The following is a 20976-nucleotide window of genomic DNA, read 5'->3' on the forward strand; positions in this document are numbered from 1 at the left end:
CAATTTACCACGTGAAAAGGGCCCGTGCGTGGTCTCGTTTTATCCTACGTCATTGCCGACAAGACAATACCGTGTCGTGCTGCAGAAACTGGCATTCTGCAACAAAAGTCCTTTAACTGATGTAAATGAGTTAATTAACGGATATAACTTTAAATCAATCCCAATTTTCTCATTTGGAATACAAAATTGAGGTAAGTCTCTCTGAAAATTATTACAATGCGCTATTTTGATTCTGGCCCTGTAATTAACAAACATGCGCATATGCAGTCAATAGCAGATGATTAGGAATCTGTCAAAGATTTTGTTTTTTTATTGTTTGACAATACTTCGTAAAATTCCAACATATGTAATTACCAGGGACGGTTCTTTGATGTTTCGGGACATGAGTACCCGGCAAGGCAAGACAGTAATCACTGTTTTGTACAATTTTCCACAGTTTAATTCTCCACATATTGAAAGAGAACCAGAACATTTTGCTACATTCTATTGCTCAACCGTCAAATATGATGAGGGTTGTTCCTCATTAATTTGAGCAACAAACATGTTGTGACTTGTAACTCTGGCAAGACAATTTTCATACTGCAGCACCTTTATACACGCGTATGTGTAGGAATTAGCCCAGTACTACACAACAGGATTTGGTCAATGACCTGAAAAGAGCTGGGACAATGGTTTCCAAGGTGACTGTCGGTAAAACACTAAGACGTCCATGGTTTGAAATCATGCATGTGACGGAAGGTTCCCCTGCTTAAACCAGTACATGTCAAGGCCCGTCTTAAGTTTGCCAATGACCATTTGGATGATACAGAGGAGTCATGGGAGAACGTTTTCTGGTCAGATGAGACCAAAATGGAACTTTTTTGGTCGTAATTCCACTAACTGTGTTTGGAAGAAGACAAATGATGAGTTCCATCCCAAGAACACTATGCCTACTGTGAAGCATGGGGGTGGGAGCATCATGGTTTGGGGGTGTTTTCTGCACATGGGACAGGATGACTGCACTGTATTAAAGAGAGGATATGACCGCCTCTTTCCCTCAGTCTGAGTATTGAAGATGTGTCGTAGCTGCGTCTTTCAACACGACAATGACCCGAAGCACACAGCCAGGAAAACCAAGGAGTGGCTCTGTAAGAAGCATATCAAGGTTCTGGCGTGGCCTAGTCAGTATCCAGACCTAAACACAATAGAAAATCTTTGGAGGGAGCTGAAACTCAGTGTTTCTCAGCGACAGCCCAGAAACCTGTCTGATCAAGAGTAGGTCTGTGTGGAGGAGTGGGCCAAAATTCCTCCTGCAGTGTGTGCAAGCCTGGTGAACAACTACAGGAAACGTTTGACCTCTTTAATTGCAAACAAAGGCTACTGTACCAAATGTTAACATTGGTTTTCTCAGGTGTTCAAATACTTACTTGCAGCTGTATCACACAATCGTGAAAAAATCATACATTGTGATTTCTGGATTTTTCTTTTTAGATTATCTCTCTCACAGTGGACATGCACCTACAATGAAAATTTCAGACCCCTCCATATCTAACTTGCAATATTGCAGGGTCTTCAAATACTTGTTTTCTTCACTGTACGTCCATGTGCACTGAGGCTTCTGCCCAGCCTCAGCCAGACTCCGCCTCCAGCAGCCCTAAGGTAAATTGAGTTTGAAACCCCTCCTCTAAGGTGATGCCATTGGTTGATACATGGTGAGCCAGTCTTTGTGGAGGACCACCACCTGGTTCCTCTTTAACAGCTGCACCTGACTCACCACATCACCCAGTGGCTCATGAGTTTAATCCCTCAGTCTCTCCAGCCTCTCGACCCAAACTTATGCACCCACTTCAAGATCTTTGTTCCACTGGAAGAGTTGTACCTTTTTTCGACAGTCTGTGCAGGTGTCTGACAATTGTGGCAAAGTCCCGGATGAATTGACGGTAGTAGGCCATCAGGCCCCAGAAGTTGCACAGCTTGCTGGTGTTGTCTGTCTTTGGCCCATTTTTCATGGCTGCTGTCTTTGCTGGATGCCCCAAAAATGCCACCTCTCTCCGGAACTGGAGGCACTTCCTGGGGTGGAGTGTCAATTTTATGCTGGACCTGACTGGTGTGGGTACAATCTTTGTCCTTCACGGCAATGATGACAGAGTAGCAGTCTCGCAGTTCTCACAACTGGCGACTTTGGTCTGTGTCCAAACCTTCACAGCTCCCTTGGTGCAGCTCCTCAATGGCTTGTCTGGTCTCAGGCGATGGTGACTGTGGATCTTGAATTTGGGGTCTTTGAGACAGGACACCCTTCCAGCGACGGCAGGGTGGGTTGCAATCCCTCTTCACCAACTGTGTAGAGCCCAGCTGCAGTGCAGCTCCTGGGACGTCAAAAAAATGCATTCCATTTTCAGAGTGAGTTCAGTCATATGATGGAGGTGTCCTGGCATTGAGCCAATGAGAACTTGTGGTCGCGCAGTGGTCCCACTGCCTTGGCCCACTTTTTCCCACGTTCTGACACAGGATGCGCTTGACGCGTTGAGCCTCTCTGAGAGCAATTGGGAATGTCTTTGGGGTGTGCAGGTGAAGATGTTGCTTAAGCTGCTGCGGTCAAATGCCCTCCATGAAAACTTGCAGGGCCAGTTCCCCTTGCATCTCAGGGGTGAACATACTGTAATCTTGTCGTGCATGATACTGCAGGTCTGCTGTATAGGTGCTCAAAGTCTCATTTGTCCTTCACTGTCGATAGAAAGAACTTGTCTCGAGCATCATCAACATTGTTCCAGTGTCCAAAACTTTGTCGCAGGGCCCCCTGGAGTGCTTGCCAGTTAAGTCACTCCTGTGACTGAAGGTCTGTGATGATCTGGAGTGCCTTGCGCTCCAATGAGAGAGCAACTTCGACCACTGTCACTTCCGCTGACATGCTGTGCACTTGGCGGGGGGGGGGGGGTTGCCTGTTGCCTCTTCAAGGCAACCCCTCTGCCTGTGCTCTTGGGATGGGGGGGTTGCTTGTCGCATCTCGAAGCCGACACCTTCTGTTTGTTTGACTGCACGTCATTCTGAAGGGAGGAGCTCGTTCACCCTGTCGAGAATGGCTAGCTGCTTTCATTCTGCGTGATGTGCACCATTGTCTTCTTCCTTCTGTAAGAATGCAATGAATTATTCTTATCTCCTCAAGTGTGGTTGCCATCCTGCAATCCCCCTTCTGATACCAGTGTAGTGCTCACATGGCAGTGAGCAACATTTCCACTTTTATTTTACAAGCAGAAGAACAAGGTTATTAGCTTGACACAATGACAGGTACAGGCAAGTCATTAGTCCATGACATTCTCAGTCAGTGTCACGTCCTGTTTGTCACTTAATTTGCTGGATTAATGCCCATAAAACAGGGACAAGGAATCATCTTTCCGATCAGGAGGACATGAGAGACAGGCCAGTTAGTCTTCAAACATGTTCTGAATCAGCCTCTTGCATACTTTTTCTTTAGTTCCAAAAACACACTAGGTCAAAAGGAGGGGTGAGCAAGCAAGTGAATAAGGCACATTCTTTGATAACGATGCGTGTGCGTTGATGAAGTTGTCTTTGGCCACTCCTAGGAAGATTAGGAGTAGACTGGTGCACCTATGTATGGGGGCTTCACTCTTCCCCCTCCGCCCCTCTCATTCATGCACATACACTGTTTTACTTCGGCTAATGCATGCAGTACCACAATTCCTCTCTTGGTTTTCTCTCATAAGCTTTCTCTAGGTCTACAAAAACACAATGTAGCTCCTTCTGATCTTCTCTGTACTTTTCCTTGAGCATTGTCAAGGCAAACATTGGATCTGTGGTACTCTTTCTAGGCATGAAACCATACAATTGCTTGCAGATACTTCTGTCCTGAGTCCAGCCTCCACTACTCTTTCCCAGAACTTAATTGTGTGGCTCATCATCTTTATTCCTCTGTAGTTTCCACAGTTCTGAATATCGCCTTTGTTCTTAAAAATGGGTACGAGCACACTTTTCCTCCATTGTTCTGGCATCTTCGATCCCGCAAGTGTTCTATTGAATAAGTTTGTCAAAAACTCCACAGCCACCTCTCAAAATTGCTTCCATACCTCCACTGGTATGTCATCAAGACCAACTGTGTTTCCATTTTTCATCCTGTTCAGTGCCTTTCTCACTTCCCCCTTACTAATCGTTGCCACTTCCTGGTCATTCACGCTCGCCTCTTCGACTTGTCCTTCTCCCCCATTTTCTTCATTAACTTCTCAAAGCACTCTTTCCATCTACTTAGTACACTACTGGCATCAGTCAACATATTTCTATCGCTATCCTTAATCACCTTTACTTGCTGCACATCCTTCCCATCTCTATCCCTCCGTCTGGCCAACCTGTAGAGATCCTTTTCTCCCTCTTTTGTATCCAACCTGGTGTACATGTCGCCATATTCCTCTTGTTTAGCCTTCGCCACCTCTTCCTTTTCCCTATGACGCATCTCAATGTATTCCTTTCGCCTCTCCTCAGTCCTCTCCGTGTCCCACTTCTTCTTCGCAAATCTCTTTCCTTGAATGACTTCCTGTATTTTGGCGTTCCACCACCAAGTTTCCTTCTCCCCTTTCCTACCAGAAGACACCCCAAGTACTCTCCTGCCTGCCTCCCTTAAAACCTTGGCAGTAGTATTCCAGTCTTCTGGGAGCGCTTCCTGTCTGTCTAGAGCCTATCTCACCACTTTCCGAAAGGCCACACCACATTCTTCCCTTCACAACTTCCACCACCTGATTCTCTGCTCTACCTTTGTCTTCTTAGTCTTCCTACCCACTACCAGAGTCATCCTACACACCACCATCCTATGCTGTCGAGCTACGCTCTCCCCCACCACTACCTCACAGTCAGTAACTTCCTTTAAAGAAAAGAGTACTCATTCACTTAAATATGCAGACGATATGGGATGGTGTGTTACTATTACTACGAATACTCTAAATTGCCCGTAAGTGTGACGCTAACAGCAAGTTGATGTTTGTTTATGTGTGCCATGTGATTGGCTAGCAACCAGTTCAGGGTATATCCTGCCTCTTGCCTGAAGATAGCTGGGATAGGCTTCAGCACTCCCGCGACTCTTGTGGATGGATACTGCACAGCCAAAACTATTTCTATCCATCCTGACATCTGATTTTATTTTGATAAATGATTTAAACAACACTTGAATATTTCATATTATCCAACCAATTTCAGTTTCTCACAATGGCAAGCAAGTAAATACCACATCACTGAAGCAACAAAACTTAGATGTGAATAAACCCATCCATCCATTATCCAAGCTGCGATCCTCACAAGGGTTATGGGAGAGGCGTAGCATATCCCAGCAAGCTTCAGGTGAAAGGGCGACCTACACACTGAACTCGTCACCAGTCAGTCGGTGGGCAGATATCAACACCATCACTTAGTGGGAATCGATCCCACGCTGCCTTCACCAAATTCAGGCGTGTGTACCAGTGACTGTGAATATCCATCCAGCCATCCATTTTCCGAGCCATTTATCCTAATGAGGGTCGCGGGAGTGCTGGAACCGATCCCAGATGTCACCAGGCAAGAGGCAAGGTACACCCTGAACTGGTTTCCACCTAATCGCAGGGCACATAAAGACAGACAACAGTCGCACTCACAATCACACCTTGGGGCAATTTAGAATCTCCAATTAATGCATGTTTTTGAGATGTGGGGGTAAACCTGAGTGCCCAGAGAAAACCCACGCAGGCACGGGAAGAACATGCAAACTTCAAACAGGGCCGGGATTTGAACCCTGATCTTCAGAACAGGGAGGCCATGGCTTTACAGGTGCACCACTGTACCGCCCTGACCGTGAATAAATAACTGTAACTAAATCCATTATCAAATCAATTTTAATCGCTTGTCTCATACTGAGGAAATGAAATGCAGAAAGGTGACTTTTACTTTTTTTTTCAGGATGAGGAACTAATGGAAGTCTTTCATGGACGACAGAGGAACACAAAGTAGCTAATACAAGGACGAACTCCTGTGCTGGATAAATGGAAGGACACCACTGGATGGCAAATCAATGTCGACAACTGTTATTGCGACAAAGGGGGAGAGGTGACGTGCCCACCAAAAGATCAGAGAATTCTGATTTCTCCTCACAGAAATGTAACATGAAGAGAAGAACAATAATTGTTGGGCAGGGGCACGACCAGCAAGAACAGAGAGACATTGTCAGAGGTTACAAGGGGAACATCATCCACACGACCAAATACACTCTGTTGACCTTCATCCCCATTAATCTGTTCCAGCAGTTTCACAGGTCAGATTTTTCATAGATTTGTGTAGTGTTTGTTTACTTGTCTTCATCACGTGTGCTCTGCAGTCACATTGAAATGATTTTCAATGTTACCTGTGTTGAAGGAGATAATAATTCCATAACTTTCAAGAGTAGTGGAAGCTAGACTCAGGACAGCTGTATGAGCAACATATGGTTTCGTAGCTAGAGAGAGTATCACAGATCCATTGGTTGTTATAAGGGTGTTGATGGAAAAGGTAAGAAGGAGCTACATTGTGAGTCACTGATGGTGTAGTGGTGGACATGCCTGACTTTGGTGCGGATGGATGGATGGGTGTGTGGAGCGACACTGTGTCCTTGTTTTGTTATCTTTCTCTGGAGGTAGGGCTCTAAGGCGAGCGCCTGGTGGCCAGGCCTGCACCGATGGGGCTTGGCCGGGCACAGCCGGAAGGGTAACATGAGTCCTCACCACCTGTGAGATGGGCCATAAGGGTTGGGTCCGATGTGAGCTGGGCGATGCCGAAAAGGAACCTTGGTGATCCGTTCCTGCGCTACAGAAACTACCTTGAGGGACATGGAATGTCACCTCTTTGGCAAGGAAGGAGCCCGAGTTGGTGTGTGAGGACGAGATGTTACGACTAGAAAAAGCCGGACTCACCTCGACACACCGCTTGGGCTCAGGTACCACTCCTTTCGAGAGGGGTTGGACTCTGTTCCACTCTGGAGTTGCCCACAGTGGGAGTTGCCAGGCAGGTGTGGGGGTACTGACTGCCCCCCGGCTCGGGGCCTGTACGTTGGGATCTACCCTGGTGGATAAGTGGGAAGCCTCCCTCCCCCTTCAGTTTGGGGGATGGGTCCTGACTGTTGTTTGTGCCTATGCACCTAACAGCAGTTCGGAGTAACCCTTATTGGAGTCTTAGTGGAGTGCTGGAGAGCACTCCCTCTAGGGACTCCATCATTCTGCTGGGGGGACTTCAATGCCCACGTGGGCAATGACAGTGAGACCCGGAAAGGCTGATTGGGAAGCACCCCCCAATTAGAACCCGAGAGTGTTCTGTTATTGGACTGCTGTGCTCAACACGTGCTTCTGTGCTCAACACAGATTGTCCATAACGAACTCCATGTTCAGGCAGAAGGTTGTCCAAATGTAGACTTGGCACCAGGACACCCTGGGTCGCAGTTCGATGATTGACTTTGTGGGCATGTAATCAGACTTGCGACCACATGTCCTGGACACTCGGGTGAAGAAAGGGGCAGAGGTGTCAACTGATCACCATCTGGTGGTGAGTTTGCTCCGATGGGGAAGATGTCAGTCTGACGTGGCAGGCCCAAACATATTGTGAGGGTCTACCGCTGGGAATGACTGGCAGATTCCCCTGTCAGAAGGAATTTCAACTCCCACCTCCGAAAGAACTTTGGTCATGTTCCATGGGAGGTGGGGTATCTTGACTCACAGTGGACGATGTTCCATGCCTCCATTGCTGACGCGGCCGACTAGAGCTGTGGCCGTGAAGTGGTCAGAGCCTGTCGTAGCGGCAACCCCTGAACACGTTGGTGGACACCAACAGTGAGGGATGCTGTCAAGGTGACGATGGAGTCCTATCGAGCATTTTTGGCCTGTGGGACTCCCGAGGTAGCGGGTAGGTACCGGCTGATCAAGCAGAATGCAGCTTTGGTGGTCACTGAGGCAATAAACTGGGTGTGGGAGGATTCTGAGGCTGTGGAGAATTATTTCAAGACGGCTTTGAGGAAATTCTGGTCCACTGTCCGGCATCTCAGGAGGGAGAACCAGTGCACCGTCAATACTGTGTATAGTGGGGATGAAGCACTGCTGTCCTCAACTCAAGGTGTTGTGAGTCGGTGGGGAGAATACTTCAAAGACCTCCTAAATTCCACTAACATGCCTTCCCATGAGGAAACTGAATCTGGGTTCTCTGGTGCTTGGTCTTCTATCTCTGGGGTTGAGGTCACTGAGGTGATTAAAAAGCTCTTTGGTGGCAGGATCCCGGGGTTGGATGAGATTCGCCCGGAGTTCCTAAAGGCTTTGGCTGTTAAGGGGGACAGTGCCTCTGGATTGGCAGACTGGGGTAGTGGTCCCCCTTTTTAAGAAGTGGGACCGGAGCGTGTGTTCCAACTGTAAAGGGATCATACGTCTCAGCCTCCCTGGTAAGGTGTATTCTGGGGTGCTTGAGAGGAGGGTCCGCCAGGAAGCCGAATCTCAGATTCAGGAGGAGCAATGTGGTTTTCGTCCTGGCCGTGGAACAGTAGACCAGCTCTACACACTTGGAAGGATCCTCGAGAGTGCATCAGAGTTTGCCCAACCAGTCTACATGTGTTTTGTGGACTTGGAGAAGGCGTTCGACCGCGTCCTTCGTGGAGTCCTGTGTTTTTTTTTCAGGAGTATGGGGTACCGAACCCCCTGATACGGGCTGTTCGGTGCCTGTACGACCGGTGTCAGAGTCTGGTCCACATTGCCGGCAATAAGTTGGACTCGTTTACGGTGAGAATTGGACTCCCCCAAGGCTGGCCTTTGTCACTGATTTTTTTCATCACTTTTATGGACAGAATCTCTATGCGCAGCCGAGGCATAGAGTGTGTCCGGCTTAGTGACCTCAGCATCTTAACTCTGCTCTTTGTGGATGATGTTTTTTTTTTGCCTTCATCAACCCGTGATCTCCAACTCTCACTGGAGAGGTTCACAGCCGAGTGTGAAGCAGCTGGGATGAGAATCAGCACCTCCAAACATGAGACCATGGTCCTCAGTCAGAAAAGGGTGGCATGCCCTCTCCAGGTCAGGGGTGAGATCTTCCCCCAGGTTGAGGAATTCAAGTATCTCGGAGTCTTGTTCACGAGTAAGGGAAGAATGGAGCGGGAGACAGGCGGATTGGTACAGCGTCTGCAGTGAGTCTGCACTCTGGAGTTGACCATGGTGAGAGACATCGAGCAGATATGGTATGGGTACTTATTGCCCACCAACTTGGCGGCTGTACATTGGGGCTCACCCTGGTGAAGGAGAAGAGAGCTTCCCCCTGCCTTCAGGTGGGGGCAAGAACTTTAAGGAGGAAGAGGAAATTTATGGCATCATATGTAAGATAAATTAAGTCCTCCAGCATTCCCTCAACAACAGTTAAGTGTAGCCAGTCTTTTCTTTTGGCTTCATCAAGCCGTGATCGCTGCAAAAAGACTGGCTATGCTGAACTGTTATTTCAGCGTAACCAGTCTTTTTGGAATCCTTAGAAGGAATGCTGGACGACGTCTTATGTTTAACCTACATATGATCCCATCAATTTCCTCTTGATCCGTTAGAAAGGTGTCAGGTTTTTCAGCATGTAATGTTTGGTTAATGTATTGTTCAAGGCTGCTAGTTGGTTTGTCCACCCAATGTTTGTTTATCCACTGTCTGATGGAATTATCAGACTGAGCATAAGCTATTCTTTCATTGCTCTTGGTAAACACGATCCTGCGTGTGGTCTTGAGAAATGCTGCTATTGGCCTTAAAACGGTCATTTTGAATTGATAATCTTCAAAATGTTCATCTTTTGGTGTTGCTCTTAATATAGCATTATAGTTAGCCATTTACCGGTATATTACAAGAGTGCGTTTAAGTGTGTTCAGTGTTGATGTCTATGTGAATGTCAATGGACAGTCGGGGAATGAAACCAAACTGCAGATCTCTCAAAATGGTTAGCAGTGGTATGCTAACAGATAGTCACCTAGCTCAACAACGAGGACTGACGTGAACTATGGAAAGGATAATGGACCCCCCAGTGTTGCGGGCCGCCTCAACACCAAGTGAGAGGCCATGGACGGTCATTACAGCGAAGAGCAAGAAAAAGTGCAAAATATTGACGTCAAATAGATATGAGGCACTCTTACAAGACCTAGGCCAAGAATGCTCATTGTCCACCACCACTGACAGGTATGAAATTAAATCATCCAAGAAAAAATTGTGACCCCAAACATTAATAGTTGGTGATGGAGCCATCAAGGATGTAAAATGCTTTTGCAGTAAGAAGAAAACCAAAGTACTCTGTTTTACTAATGACACGGCGTCTGAAATCTCTCAAAAATCCTGGAAATCAGTGTTCAGCACCCAACTGTGAAATCTTTCCTGATACACACAGGGGCCCTGGATGTTCTCAAGCAGCAATCAGAGGTACTGAAGCGAGAATTCATTGATATCCTAACAAAAGTGGAAGGTTTGGATGCTGAGGTTTTTATAAGCGGACCACTCTGACTTCTACGATCTGAAGATGAACATTTCTCGAGGTTCTGTCAGTCGAATAGATGGTTAAACAAGGTGTGCACTGTACTATCCATGAGTTTCATTGACAATTTCTGCCTTCTGTCCGGCGTCTCAGGAGGGGGAAGCAGTGCACCATCAACACTGTGTATAGTGGGTATGGAGCACTGCTGACCTTAACACGGGCTGTTGTGAGTCAGTGGGGAGAATACTTAGAAGACCTCTTTAATTCCACCAACACGCCTTCCCACGAGGAAGATGGGCGGGCTCTTCTATCTCTGGGGTTGACGTCCCTGAGGTGGTTAAAAAGCTCCTTTGTGGCGGGGCCCCGGAGGTGAATGAGATTCGCCCAGAGTTCCTGTCCTGGTTAACACGACATCGCACGGACATCGGGGACAGTGTCTCTGAATTGGCAAACTGGGGTGGTGGTCCCCCTTTTCAAGAAAGGTGACCGGAAGGTGTGTTCCAACTATGGAGGGATCACATTCCTCAACCTCCCTGGTAAGGTCTACTCAGGGGTACTTGATAGGAGGGTCCGTCGGGAAGTCAAGTCTTGAATTCAGGAGGAGCAATGTGGTTTTCGTCCTGGCCGTGGAACAGTGGACCAGCTTTACACCCTCGGCAGGATCCTCAAGGGTGCATGGGAGTTCGCCCAACCAGTCTACATGTGTTTTGTGGACTTGGAGGAGCCATTTGACCGTGTCCCTCGGGGAATCCTTTGGGGGGGGTTCTTCGGTAGTATGTGGTACCGAATCCCCTGATACGAGCTGTTCAGTTCCTATATGACCGCTGTCATAGTTTGGTCTGTATTGGCGGCAGTAAGTTGGACTCATTTCTGATTAGAGTTGGACTCTGGGCTGCCCTTTGTCACTGATTTTGTTCATAACTTTTATAGACTGAATTTCTAGGTGCAGCCGAGGCGTAGAGGGTGTCTGGTTTGGTGGCCTCAGCATTGCATCTCTGCTCTTTGCAGATGATGGTTCTGTTGGCTTCATCAAGCAGTGATCTCCAGCTCTCACTGGAGTGATTTGCAGTATAATGTTAAGCGGCTGGGATGAGAATCAGCACCTCCATATCTGAGATTCTGGTCCTCAGTCGGAAAAGGGTGGCCTGCCCTCTCCTGGTGTGGGATGAGATCCTTCCCCAAGTAGAGGAGTTCAAGTATCTTGGGGTCTTGTTCACAAGTGAGGGAAGAATGCACCGGGTGATCGACAGACGGATTGGTGCAGCATCTGTAATGATGCGGACTTTGGATCGGTCCGTTGCGGTAGAGAGGGAGCTAAGTCGAAAGGTGAAGCTCTCAATTTAACCGTCGATCTACGTTCTTACACTCACCGATAGGCATGGCCAAAAGATCCCGGATACAAGCACCCAAAATGAGTTCCCTCCACAGGGTGTCCAGCCTATCCCTTAGAGATGGGATGAGAAGCTCGGTCATCCGGGAGAGAGTCAGTGTTGAGCCGCTACTCCTCCGCATTCAGAGGAGCCAGATCAGGTTGGCTGGGGCATCTGATTCGGATTCTGGTGAGGTGTTCCGGGCATGTCCCACCCGAAAGAGACCCAGAGGACCACTCAGGACATGCTGGAGAGACCATGTCTCTCGGCTGACTTGGGAACGCTTTGGGATCCCTCTGGAAGAAGTGGCCGGGGAAAGGGAAGTCTCGGTATCCCTGCTGAAGCTACTTCCCCTGCGACCCAATCTGGAAAAGTGGTAGATAATGGATGGATGGATGAAACTATACTGGGTGATTTTGGCTTTTTTGAATATCAGTGTTTTTAGTTCACAGTGACCCAAAGGTTCTTCATTTTAATACATTATAGACCTCCAAGATACAATGGAAAATTTAAGGAGGATTTTTCAGAACTGCTGTCAGTTATTTGTACTTAGTGAAACTATTTTGTCATAACATGTGACTTTTAACATTCATCTTGACAATAACATGAAAAAAAACATCCAAAGAACTTCCTGCAATACCAGAGATATTTGACCTCTCTCAACATATTGAGAGTACAGCTCACACTCAAGATCACCTCTTAGATATCGAGATGTGGTCAAGTATGTTGAAATTCTCTGGATTGACATTAAGGATATGGCTATTTCTGACCATTTTTGTGTATTTTTTTTAATTACAGATTATTAAAAAGTTCAGACAACTATCTTTGTTAGGGAAAGGTACATAAATGAGAGTTCTGCCAAAAAGTTTCTGGACAGTGAATGCTGAGAAAATTGATGAACTTTTGGAGAATTTCACCTCGAAAATCACAAATGTCATGAATGCTGTCACTCCTGTTAAAATTAAGACCATCCTGAGGCTACCTAGAACACCGTGGAGGACCACAGTGATGGTCAAGAGATCTAAATCAGACTGTAGGGAAGCAGAACACAAGTGGAGAAAAACTAAACTCCAAATTGACTATGACCTCTACAGACAGTGTCTTTGTAATTTTAACCAAGAGTTAGTCAGAGCGAGACCGTCTTCTGAAATCATCAGTAAGAACCTCAACAATACTCGTGCTCTGTTTGCTGTGGTTGACAAGCTTAAACACCTCCACCCCGCCCCCCGAATCTGATAGAACCTGAACTCGAAACATCTGACAAATACAAGGAGTTTGCCTGATATTTTAGTGAAAAAATACAAGCCATCAGGTCAAATGTCAGCACAAATCAGCAAAAAGATTGAAGAATGATTTTACATCTGAAGCCACCCAGAGAGAAAGCTATTAACTTGTCAGGATTTGATACAGTTTACCAAAAAACTGTAGAAAAAAACTGTTCAGCAGTTGAAACCATCAACGAGCTGTCTCGACTCAATATCATCTGATTTTTTCATAACTATTGTGAAGTCAGTGCTACCTGTTTTGCAGCAAATAATCAATTACTCACTTCAGTCTAGCGAGTGTCCCAAAGCTCTTAAAGTAGCTGCTGTTAAGCCTCTTTAAAAACAGAGCACTGGATGATTCCAAGTTAGCAAGCTATAGATCCATCTCAAATCTCACGTACATAACTCATAGTTTTAATCAACTCAGCAATTTCTTGAATTTAAATGGACTTTTTGACAAATTTCAATTTGGTTTCCGAACTCATCACAGTACAGAATTTGCTCTTATCAAAGTGCTAAATGATATAAAGTTGAACACTGACTCAGGAAAGGTGTCAATTTTGGTCTTGTTGGATCTCAGCGCAGCTTTTGATACGGTAGATCATAATATACTGCTGAACAGGTTGGAAACGTGTAGGGCTAAATGGAATGGTCCTTAAAAAGTTTGGGTTCTACCTGGAGGAAAGGAGCTACTTTGTGACCATTGGAGGTGCCCAATCTCAGCGAATGGCAATAACCTGTGGGGTCCCTCAAGGGTCAGTTCTTGGATCTCTCCTTTTCAGCCTGTATATGCGAGGACAGTTGGTAAGTCGCATTGACAGCTACTTTTTGAGAAGCAGGTCGAGTCAGTCGGCAGAGGTTCAGCAGTAGGACACACACCACAGTCTGCAGGACATCAACGCACCTTTCCCAGTGGAGGAGGAGGAGTAACAAGGCACAGGAGAGCAACCTGGACCGAACCCACCTCTACAACCAACCGCAGAGAGGAAGATCCAGGAGCATAGATCATTCATCAAGTAGCCAAAGGCCTGCGACAAGGCTTTGTGGAAGAAGGTCAACACGGATCTCTGCAGCATTTTGAAAGGGATTGTTTGGGAGAGAGAGAGTCAAACCTGCCACACGAACAAGGCACCAGACAACTGACAACTGGACAGTGCACGAGACTGGAGCTGCTGGCAGACCTGGACAAGAAGCTCTGATTTCCATCTGAGATTACAACTATCATCCTACAACCAGATCTAGTGCTTTGGTCAGCCTCTCACAAGCTCGTCGACATCATCGAACTCACAGTGCCCTGGGAGGGGGCAGTCGACGAGGCGTATGAGCAGAAGCGGCTGAGGTATGAAAGACTTGCGGCCGTAGTGCAACAGCAAGGCTGGTTAGCACAGGTACGCTCGGTGGAAGTTGGCTGCAGAGGGTTTATAGCCTCCTCAACATCCAGGCTACTCAGAGAGACGGGAGTCCAAGGGAAGGCCCAGCGGCAGGCATTCAGAGATGTCTCCAAGGCGGTGGAAAAGGCCAGCCAGTGGCTGTGGATAAAGAGGAAAGATCCCAATTGGGCCTTCAGGAGAATTGATGGCACCTAGGAGGTGAACCTGTGATGGTGGGATTCACTGGTGGGCCTTTAAGCGAAACACTTGATGACAGAAGGAAGCCCACTTGATAACCCGTAGGGTGCCATCACTTATTTGAACATCACACAAAGCCTCATCGGAGGGGAAATATGCATGAATAGAGGGATATTAACATCTAGTCCTAGATAATACACCACCCTTGGGTCAAATTCTTCAAAACTTTAATCTTGACTATCTTAGCTATGCAGATGACACTCAGTTATATTTAGCAGCGTCTCCAAAGGACTACAGTTCAGTTGAGATATTGTGCTACTGTCTAAATCAGATAAATAACTGGATGAGCCAAAATGTGCTTCAACTAAATCACAACATAACTAAGACAATTGTTTTTGGCAATAAAGAAAAGAGAATTGCTGTTAGTAAACACCTGGACTCTCTATCTTTAAAAACCAAAGACCAAGTCCGAAACCTTGGTAATTCCGACCTGAGTTTCAACAATCATGTCCACTGCAGGTCAAAGAACGCTGCGTTTTTGCTCTTTCGGTTCCTGACTTGGCACACCTGAACTGGGCGCTTGCCCATGAACAAAAGTCAGCGGCTTTAGTCGGAACCCAACTGGCTTCTCCTCTGGCTCAAAGTCAGAGTTCCCGGTGGGAGACTGGCGGAAACTTGTTGGCATTAATATATTGTTCTTGGAGCGAAGGGAATGATGGAGTCCTCTCCCTTTTAACTGGAGGAAAGTAGTTTGTCTCGTTTTTATCTGAATCCTCTTCATCTTTTGTACGTAAGCCCTCTGCAGATCGTGTCTGAGTTTTGTCTTTTTGGAAAACAAACACTGCAGGCGCTATGTCAGGCTGGTCTTCGTTCGCCTAGTCTGCTATTTTATTTCGATGCCCGCCTGGAAGTCTGTTGCCATCGCGATGTGGGTGTGACGGGCACCGGGTCTTTTGCCACCAGCGACGTGAGCTAGGTTCGGAAATGAGACTGTAGCTACCGTGGCGTGAGCGTGATTTGTCAGGAAGCCCGTCGCTGCTGCAACGTGGGTGTGGCGCGGCAGCGGGTCTGTAGCTACCATGATATGGACCTGGCTCGGTAGTGGGTCGGTTCCCACCGCGACGTGGATGTGGCTCGGTAGCGGGTTGGTTGCTACCGCGGTGTGAGCATGGGTCAGCAGCGAGTCTATTGCAACCGCGACATGGGCGTAGCTCAGCTGGTTATCTAATTCCTGCCGAACTGTCCGTGAGGACCTTAAGTTCGACACTCTGGCACTCTATTTCCGCCCGCATTTTATGATAGAAGATCTTGTGATCCTTGAGTCGCTGCACCTCAGGACTTATGAACCCCTCCTCCCTCTGGGCTGGAAGTTTCGCCATCAGCTCCGGTTCTGGGTTGGTCGTTGGCGATGATGCTTGAATGGACGATGGCGTTGTCTTGGTCGCCACGTAGCGGGAGGCACAAGGGGGCACCCTGCTTGGTTGTCTCCTCTGGCCATCACGTGGAGGACCCGGGTAGATGGCCAGCGGGTTCCCAAACAAGGACTGGAGGAGAAAGACTTGGACCTACTGGGCGAGGGCACTCAGGAGCTGGAGGCGCAGGGCGGCGACACAAACAGACTTTGACTGATCACGGAGAGGAAATTCACAGTTGATATCCAAATCACTTTCAAGCAGCCGGTCATATAAATCTAGGTCTTCCTCAAAGTCTGAAAAATCCAAGTCCAAAAGGATATGCGGTGGTGAACGGGACGAGGTTGGCACGTAATCATGACACACGGGCGGTGCAGGTGACCAGGCAGCAAAGGACGATGTAATGAAGCCCACCCGAATAGGAGATGCTTGGTCCTGGGGGAGCTGCATCCCTGGCGACGTGCCCGGCGGTGCCTCACTTTTCCCGCTGGTCCTGTTCTGGCCAGTTTGTTCTGTCACATCTCAGCGCTGTGGAGGCAGACCCAAATATAGGACTCCCAGGCAAAGGCATAATGCTCAGTGGGTTTTATTCTTAACTAAAGAGATGCACAATTACACAGTCCAAGAAAGCAGGATCCAAAAAACGAGAAACAGGGTTAGATGACTATGAGGCTAAGTAGGGGAGTAACCCAGGATGCATTGAAACATACTCACTAAAACAAAGCAACGAACTGGCAAATGCCAGTGACAAAGCTCCAACTTATATACTTAGTCTAATCACAGTACCTCATGTGAAACAACTGTGACCGGTGACCTATCTCATAGAGGATACTGCCCAGAGCAGCGGTCCAGCCACGCCCCTCCAAGTAGTGGCCAAGCCTTGCTCATGACAGCACTGGCTTCCATTCAGCTTTACAAGAGATTTTAAAGTTCTGCTACTGATCTATAAATCTCTGAATGAATTAGGGCCTGAATACATGAAAGAAACGCTTATGGAATACAAACCCAATAGAGCTCTGAAATCGACTGACTCAGGTCAAATAGTGGAGCACAGACTCCAAAGCAAATGTGGTGAAGCAGCACTTAGCTATTATGCTGCACACAAATGGAATAAATTGCCAACAGAGGTGAGGTCAGCCCCAAGTGTGAATGTTTTTAAATCCAGGTTGAAAACGTTTCTTTTTTTTCTGATGCTGTTTGGAGTATATCCACTTTTTAATCATACTACTTACACTGCACGTGGTTTTAACTCTTTTTTTTTTTAGTGTATATTTTGCTCGTCATTTTTATTGTTTTTATTCCATTTTAAATGTTTTATCTTTTTGTTTTCAAATGCTTTTAATCATGTAAAGCACATTGAGTTACCTCCTGTATGAAATGTGCTATACTAGTGATTCTTAAACTGTGTGCCGGGATACATTAGTGTGCCGTGGAAAATTATCCAATTTTATGTAATTGCTAAAAAAAAAACATTTATTCAAAGAAATAATGTATCTTTATTCATCTATTTATGCCAGTGAGGCCTAATGACAGACAGAACAAAAAAATCCTCTTCTATTAGATGGCAGGAAGTACATACAGTAATTAACTGATCAATTTTTGGTGACATTTACTTTTATTGGTGTGCCGTGGAATTTTTCGACACTGAGCCCCTCCCGGATGACCGAGCTTCTCACCCTATCGCGAAGGGAGAGCCCGGACACCCTGCGGAGGAAACTCATTTCGGCCGCTTGTATCCGGGATCTTGTTCTTTTGGTCATGACCCACAGCTCATGCCCATAGGTGTGGGTAGGAACGTAAATTGACTGGTAAATTGAGAGCTTCGCCTTTCGACTTAGCTCCATCTTCACCACAGCGGACAAATACAAAGTCCGCATCACTGATGACGCTGCACCGATCCATCTGTCGATCTCCTGGTCCATTCTTCCCTCACTCATGAACAAGACCCCAAGAGACTTGAACTCCTCCACTTGGGGAAGGATCTCATCCCTGACCTGGAGAGGGCATGCCACCCTTTTCCGACTGAGGACCATAGTCTCGGATTTGGAGGTGCTGATTCTCATCCCAGCCACTTCACACTCTGCTGAGAACCGCTCCAGTGAGAGCTGGAGATCACGGCTTGATGAAGCCAATAGAACCACATCATCTGCTAAGAGCAGAGATGCAATGTTGAGGCCCCCAAACTGGACACCCTCTACGCCTCGGCTGCGCCTCGAAATTCTGTCCATAAAAATTATGAACAGAATTGGTGACAAAGGGCAGTGTTGGCAGTGTCCAACTCTCACCGGAAACGAGTCTGACTTCTTGCCGGCAATGTGTACCAAACTCTGACACCAGATGTAAAGGGACCGAACAGCTCGTATCAGGGGATTCAGTACCCCATACTCCCGAAGAACCCCTCACAGGACTCCCCAAGGGACACGGTCGAATGCCTTATCCAAGTCCCCAAAACACATGTAGACTGGCTGGGTGAACTCCCATGCACCCTCGAGGATCCTGCCGAGGGTGTAGAGCTGGTCCACTGTTCCACGACCAGGACGAAAACCACATTGCTCCGACTGACTCACAGACTCAACTTCCCGACGGACCCTCCTCTCCAGTCACCCTTCTTGAAAAGGGGGACCACCACCCCAGTCTGCTAATCCAGAGGCATTGTCCCCGATGTCCATCCGATGTTGCAGAGTCGTGTCAACCAGGACAGCCCCACAATATCAAGAGCCTTTAGGAACTCCAGGCGAATCTCATCCACCCCTGGGGCCCTGCCACCAAGGAGCTTTTTAATCACCTCGGTGACCTCAACTCCAGAGATAGAAGAGCCCGCCTCAGAGCACCCAGACTCAGCGTCCTCGTGGGAAGACATGTTGGTGGAATCGAGGAGGTCTTCGAAGTATTCTCCCCACCGACTCACAACATCATGAGTTGAGGTCAGCAGCGCCCCATCCCCTCTATACACGGTGTTGACGCTGCACTGATTCCCCCTCCTGAGACACCGGACGGTGGACCAGAATTTCCTCGAAGCTGTCCTGAAGTCGTTCTCAATGGCCTCACTGAACTCCTCCCACACCTGGGTTTTTGCCTCAGCGACCACCGAAGTTGCATTTTGCTTGGCCCGCCGATACCTATCAGCTGCGGCGGGAGTCCCACAGGCCAGAAATGCCCGATAGGACTCCTTTTTCAGCTTGACAGCATTCCTCACTGTTGGTGTTACCCAACATGTTCGTGGGTTGCCGCCACGACAGGCACTGACCACCTTACGGCCACAGCTGCGGTTGGCCGCCTCAGCAATGGAGGCGCGGAACATCCTCCACTCTGATTCAATATCCTGCGCCTTCTCTGGGACGTGAGCAAAGTTATTTCGAAGGTGGGAGTTGATATTCCTTCTGACAGAGGAATCTGCTAAGCGTTCCCAGCAGACCTTCACAATACGTTTGGGCCTACCATGTCGGACTGGCATCTTTCCCCACCATCGAAGCCAACTCACCACCATGTGGTGATCAGTTGACAGTTGATCAGTTGACTCTCTTCACCCGAGTGTCCAAGACATGCGGTCGCAAGTCCGATGACACGACCACAAAGTCGATCATCGGACTGCGACCTAGGGTGTCCTGGTGCCAGTAGACATATGAATACCCTTATGCCTGAACATTGTTTGTTATGGACTATCTGTGATGAGCACAAAAGTCCAATAACAGAACACTACTCGAGTTCTGATCGGGGGGGCCGTTCTTCCCAATCACACCTTTCCAGGTTTCACTGTCATTGCCCACGTGAGCATTGAAGTCCCGCAGCAGAATGATAGAGTCCCCCCAGAGGGGGCACTCTCCAGCACTCCCTCTAAAGACTCCAAAAAGGGTGGGCACTCTGCACTGCTGTTTGGTGCATAAACACAAACAACAGTCAGGACCCATCCCCCTACCTCTCTAGAGGAGTGGTGCCAGAGCCCAAGTGGTGCGTAGAGGCTCGTCCGGCTATCTAGTCGGAACTTCTCGACCTCACGCATCAACTCGGGCTCCTTCCCTGCCAAAGAGATGACATTCCATGTCCCAAGAGCTAGTTTCTGCAGCCTGGGATCGGATCGCCAAGGTCACATTGCACCCGACCCCTATGGTCCCTCACAGGTGGTGAGCCCATGGGAAGGGGGACCCATGTTACCCTTTCGGGCTGTGCCCGGCCGAGCCCCACGGGTGCAGGGCCAACCACCAGGCACTCACCTTCGAGCCCCACCTTTACTTTGTCTGCTCCCTCACCTAGGACCTATTTGCCATGGGTGACCCTAACAGGGGCATGAAGCTCCAAACAACTTAGCTCGTCGGATTATTGAGACACACAAACCCCTCCACCATGATAAGGTGACGGCTCAAGGAGGGGTCAGCTGGCCAGCGAGGTCATATTTTGTTATCTACAATTTTAAATATTTCATCTTACAAGGGGATTGGTTGGATAGGATTAGAAAGGAACCCATTTGAGGGACAGCCAAAGTTGTTGTTTTGGGGACAAGGTTACAGAAAGCAGACTTCAATGGTTTGGACATGTTCAGAGGCGAAAGAGTGAGTATATTGGTAGAAGGGTGCTGAGGTTGGAGCTGCCAGCCAAAAGAACGAGAAGAAGACCGAAGAAAAGGTTGATGGATGTTGAGGGAGGACAGGAGGACATGAGGACAGTGGGTGTGAGAGAGGAGGATGCATGAGATAGGCTGAAATGGAAAAAGAGGACACGCTGTGGCGACCCCTACCAGGACAAGCTGAAAGATAAAGAAGAAGATTATCTCTCTCACAGTGGACATGCACCTATGATGAAAATTTCAGACCCCTCCATGATTTCTAAGTGGGAGAACTTACAATATAGAAAGGTCTTCAAATACTTATTTTCTTCACTGTAATTGTTTCTCCAGACGAAGTTGGGAGTTTAAAAAGTT

At 47.7% G+C, this 20976-nt stretch overlaps 1 protein-coding gene across 14 annotated transcripts in view; it reads left to right on the top strand.

The window, feature by feature from the left end:
- atp10d (ATPase phospholipid transporting 10D) overlaps positions 1–20976 on the top strand; it is a 116710-nt gene that overhangs the window by 1466 nt on the left and 94268 nt on the right. For 8 of the 14 annotated variants that reach the window (XR_009798484.1, XR_009798485.1, XR_009798486.1 and 5 more), the window contains exons 1-2: positions 20–191; positions 5911–6262. Coding sequence is in view for 9 of the 14 variants with exons in the window: in XM_061844175.1 (XP_061700159.1) it covers positions 5994–6262 (269 nt within the window). In the remaining 5 variants the exon portion in view is untranslated. Of the gene's footprint in view, positions 1–12; positions 192–5910; positions 6263–20976 lie in introns of those variants that run through there. The other 6 variants (XR_009798483.1, XM_061844173.1, XM_061844181.1 and 3 more) reach the window with 3 other exon arrangements.

The sequence above is a fragment of the Syngnathoides biaculeatus genome, chromosome 15, assembly GCF_019802595.1.
Source record: "Syngnathoides biaculeatus isolate LvHL_M chromosome 15, ASM1980259v1, whole genome shotgun sequence".
Classification (NCBI taxonomy): domain Eukaryota; kingdom Metazoa; phylum Chordata; class Actinopteri; order Syngnathiformes; family Syngnathidae; genus Syngnathoides; species Syngnathoides biaculeatus.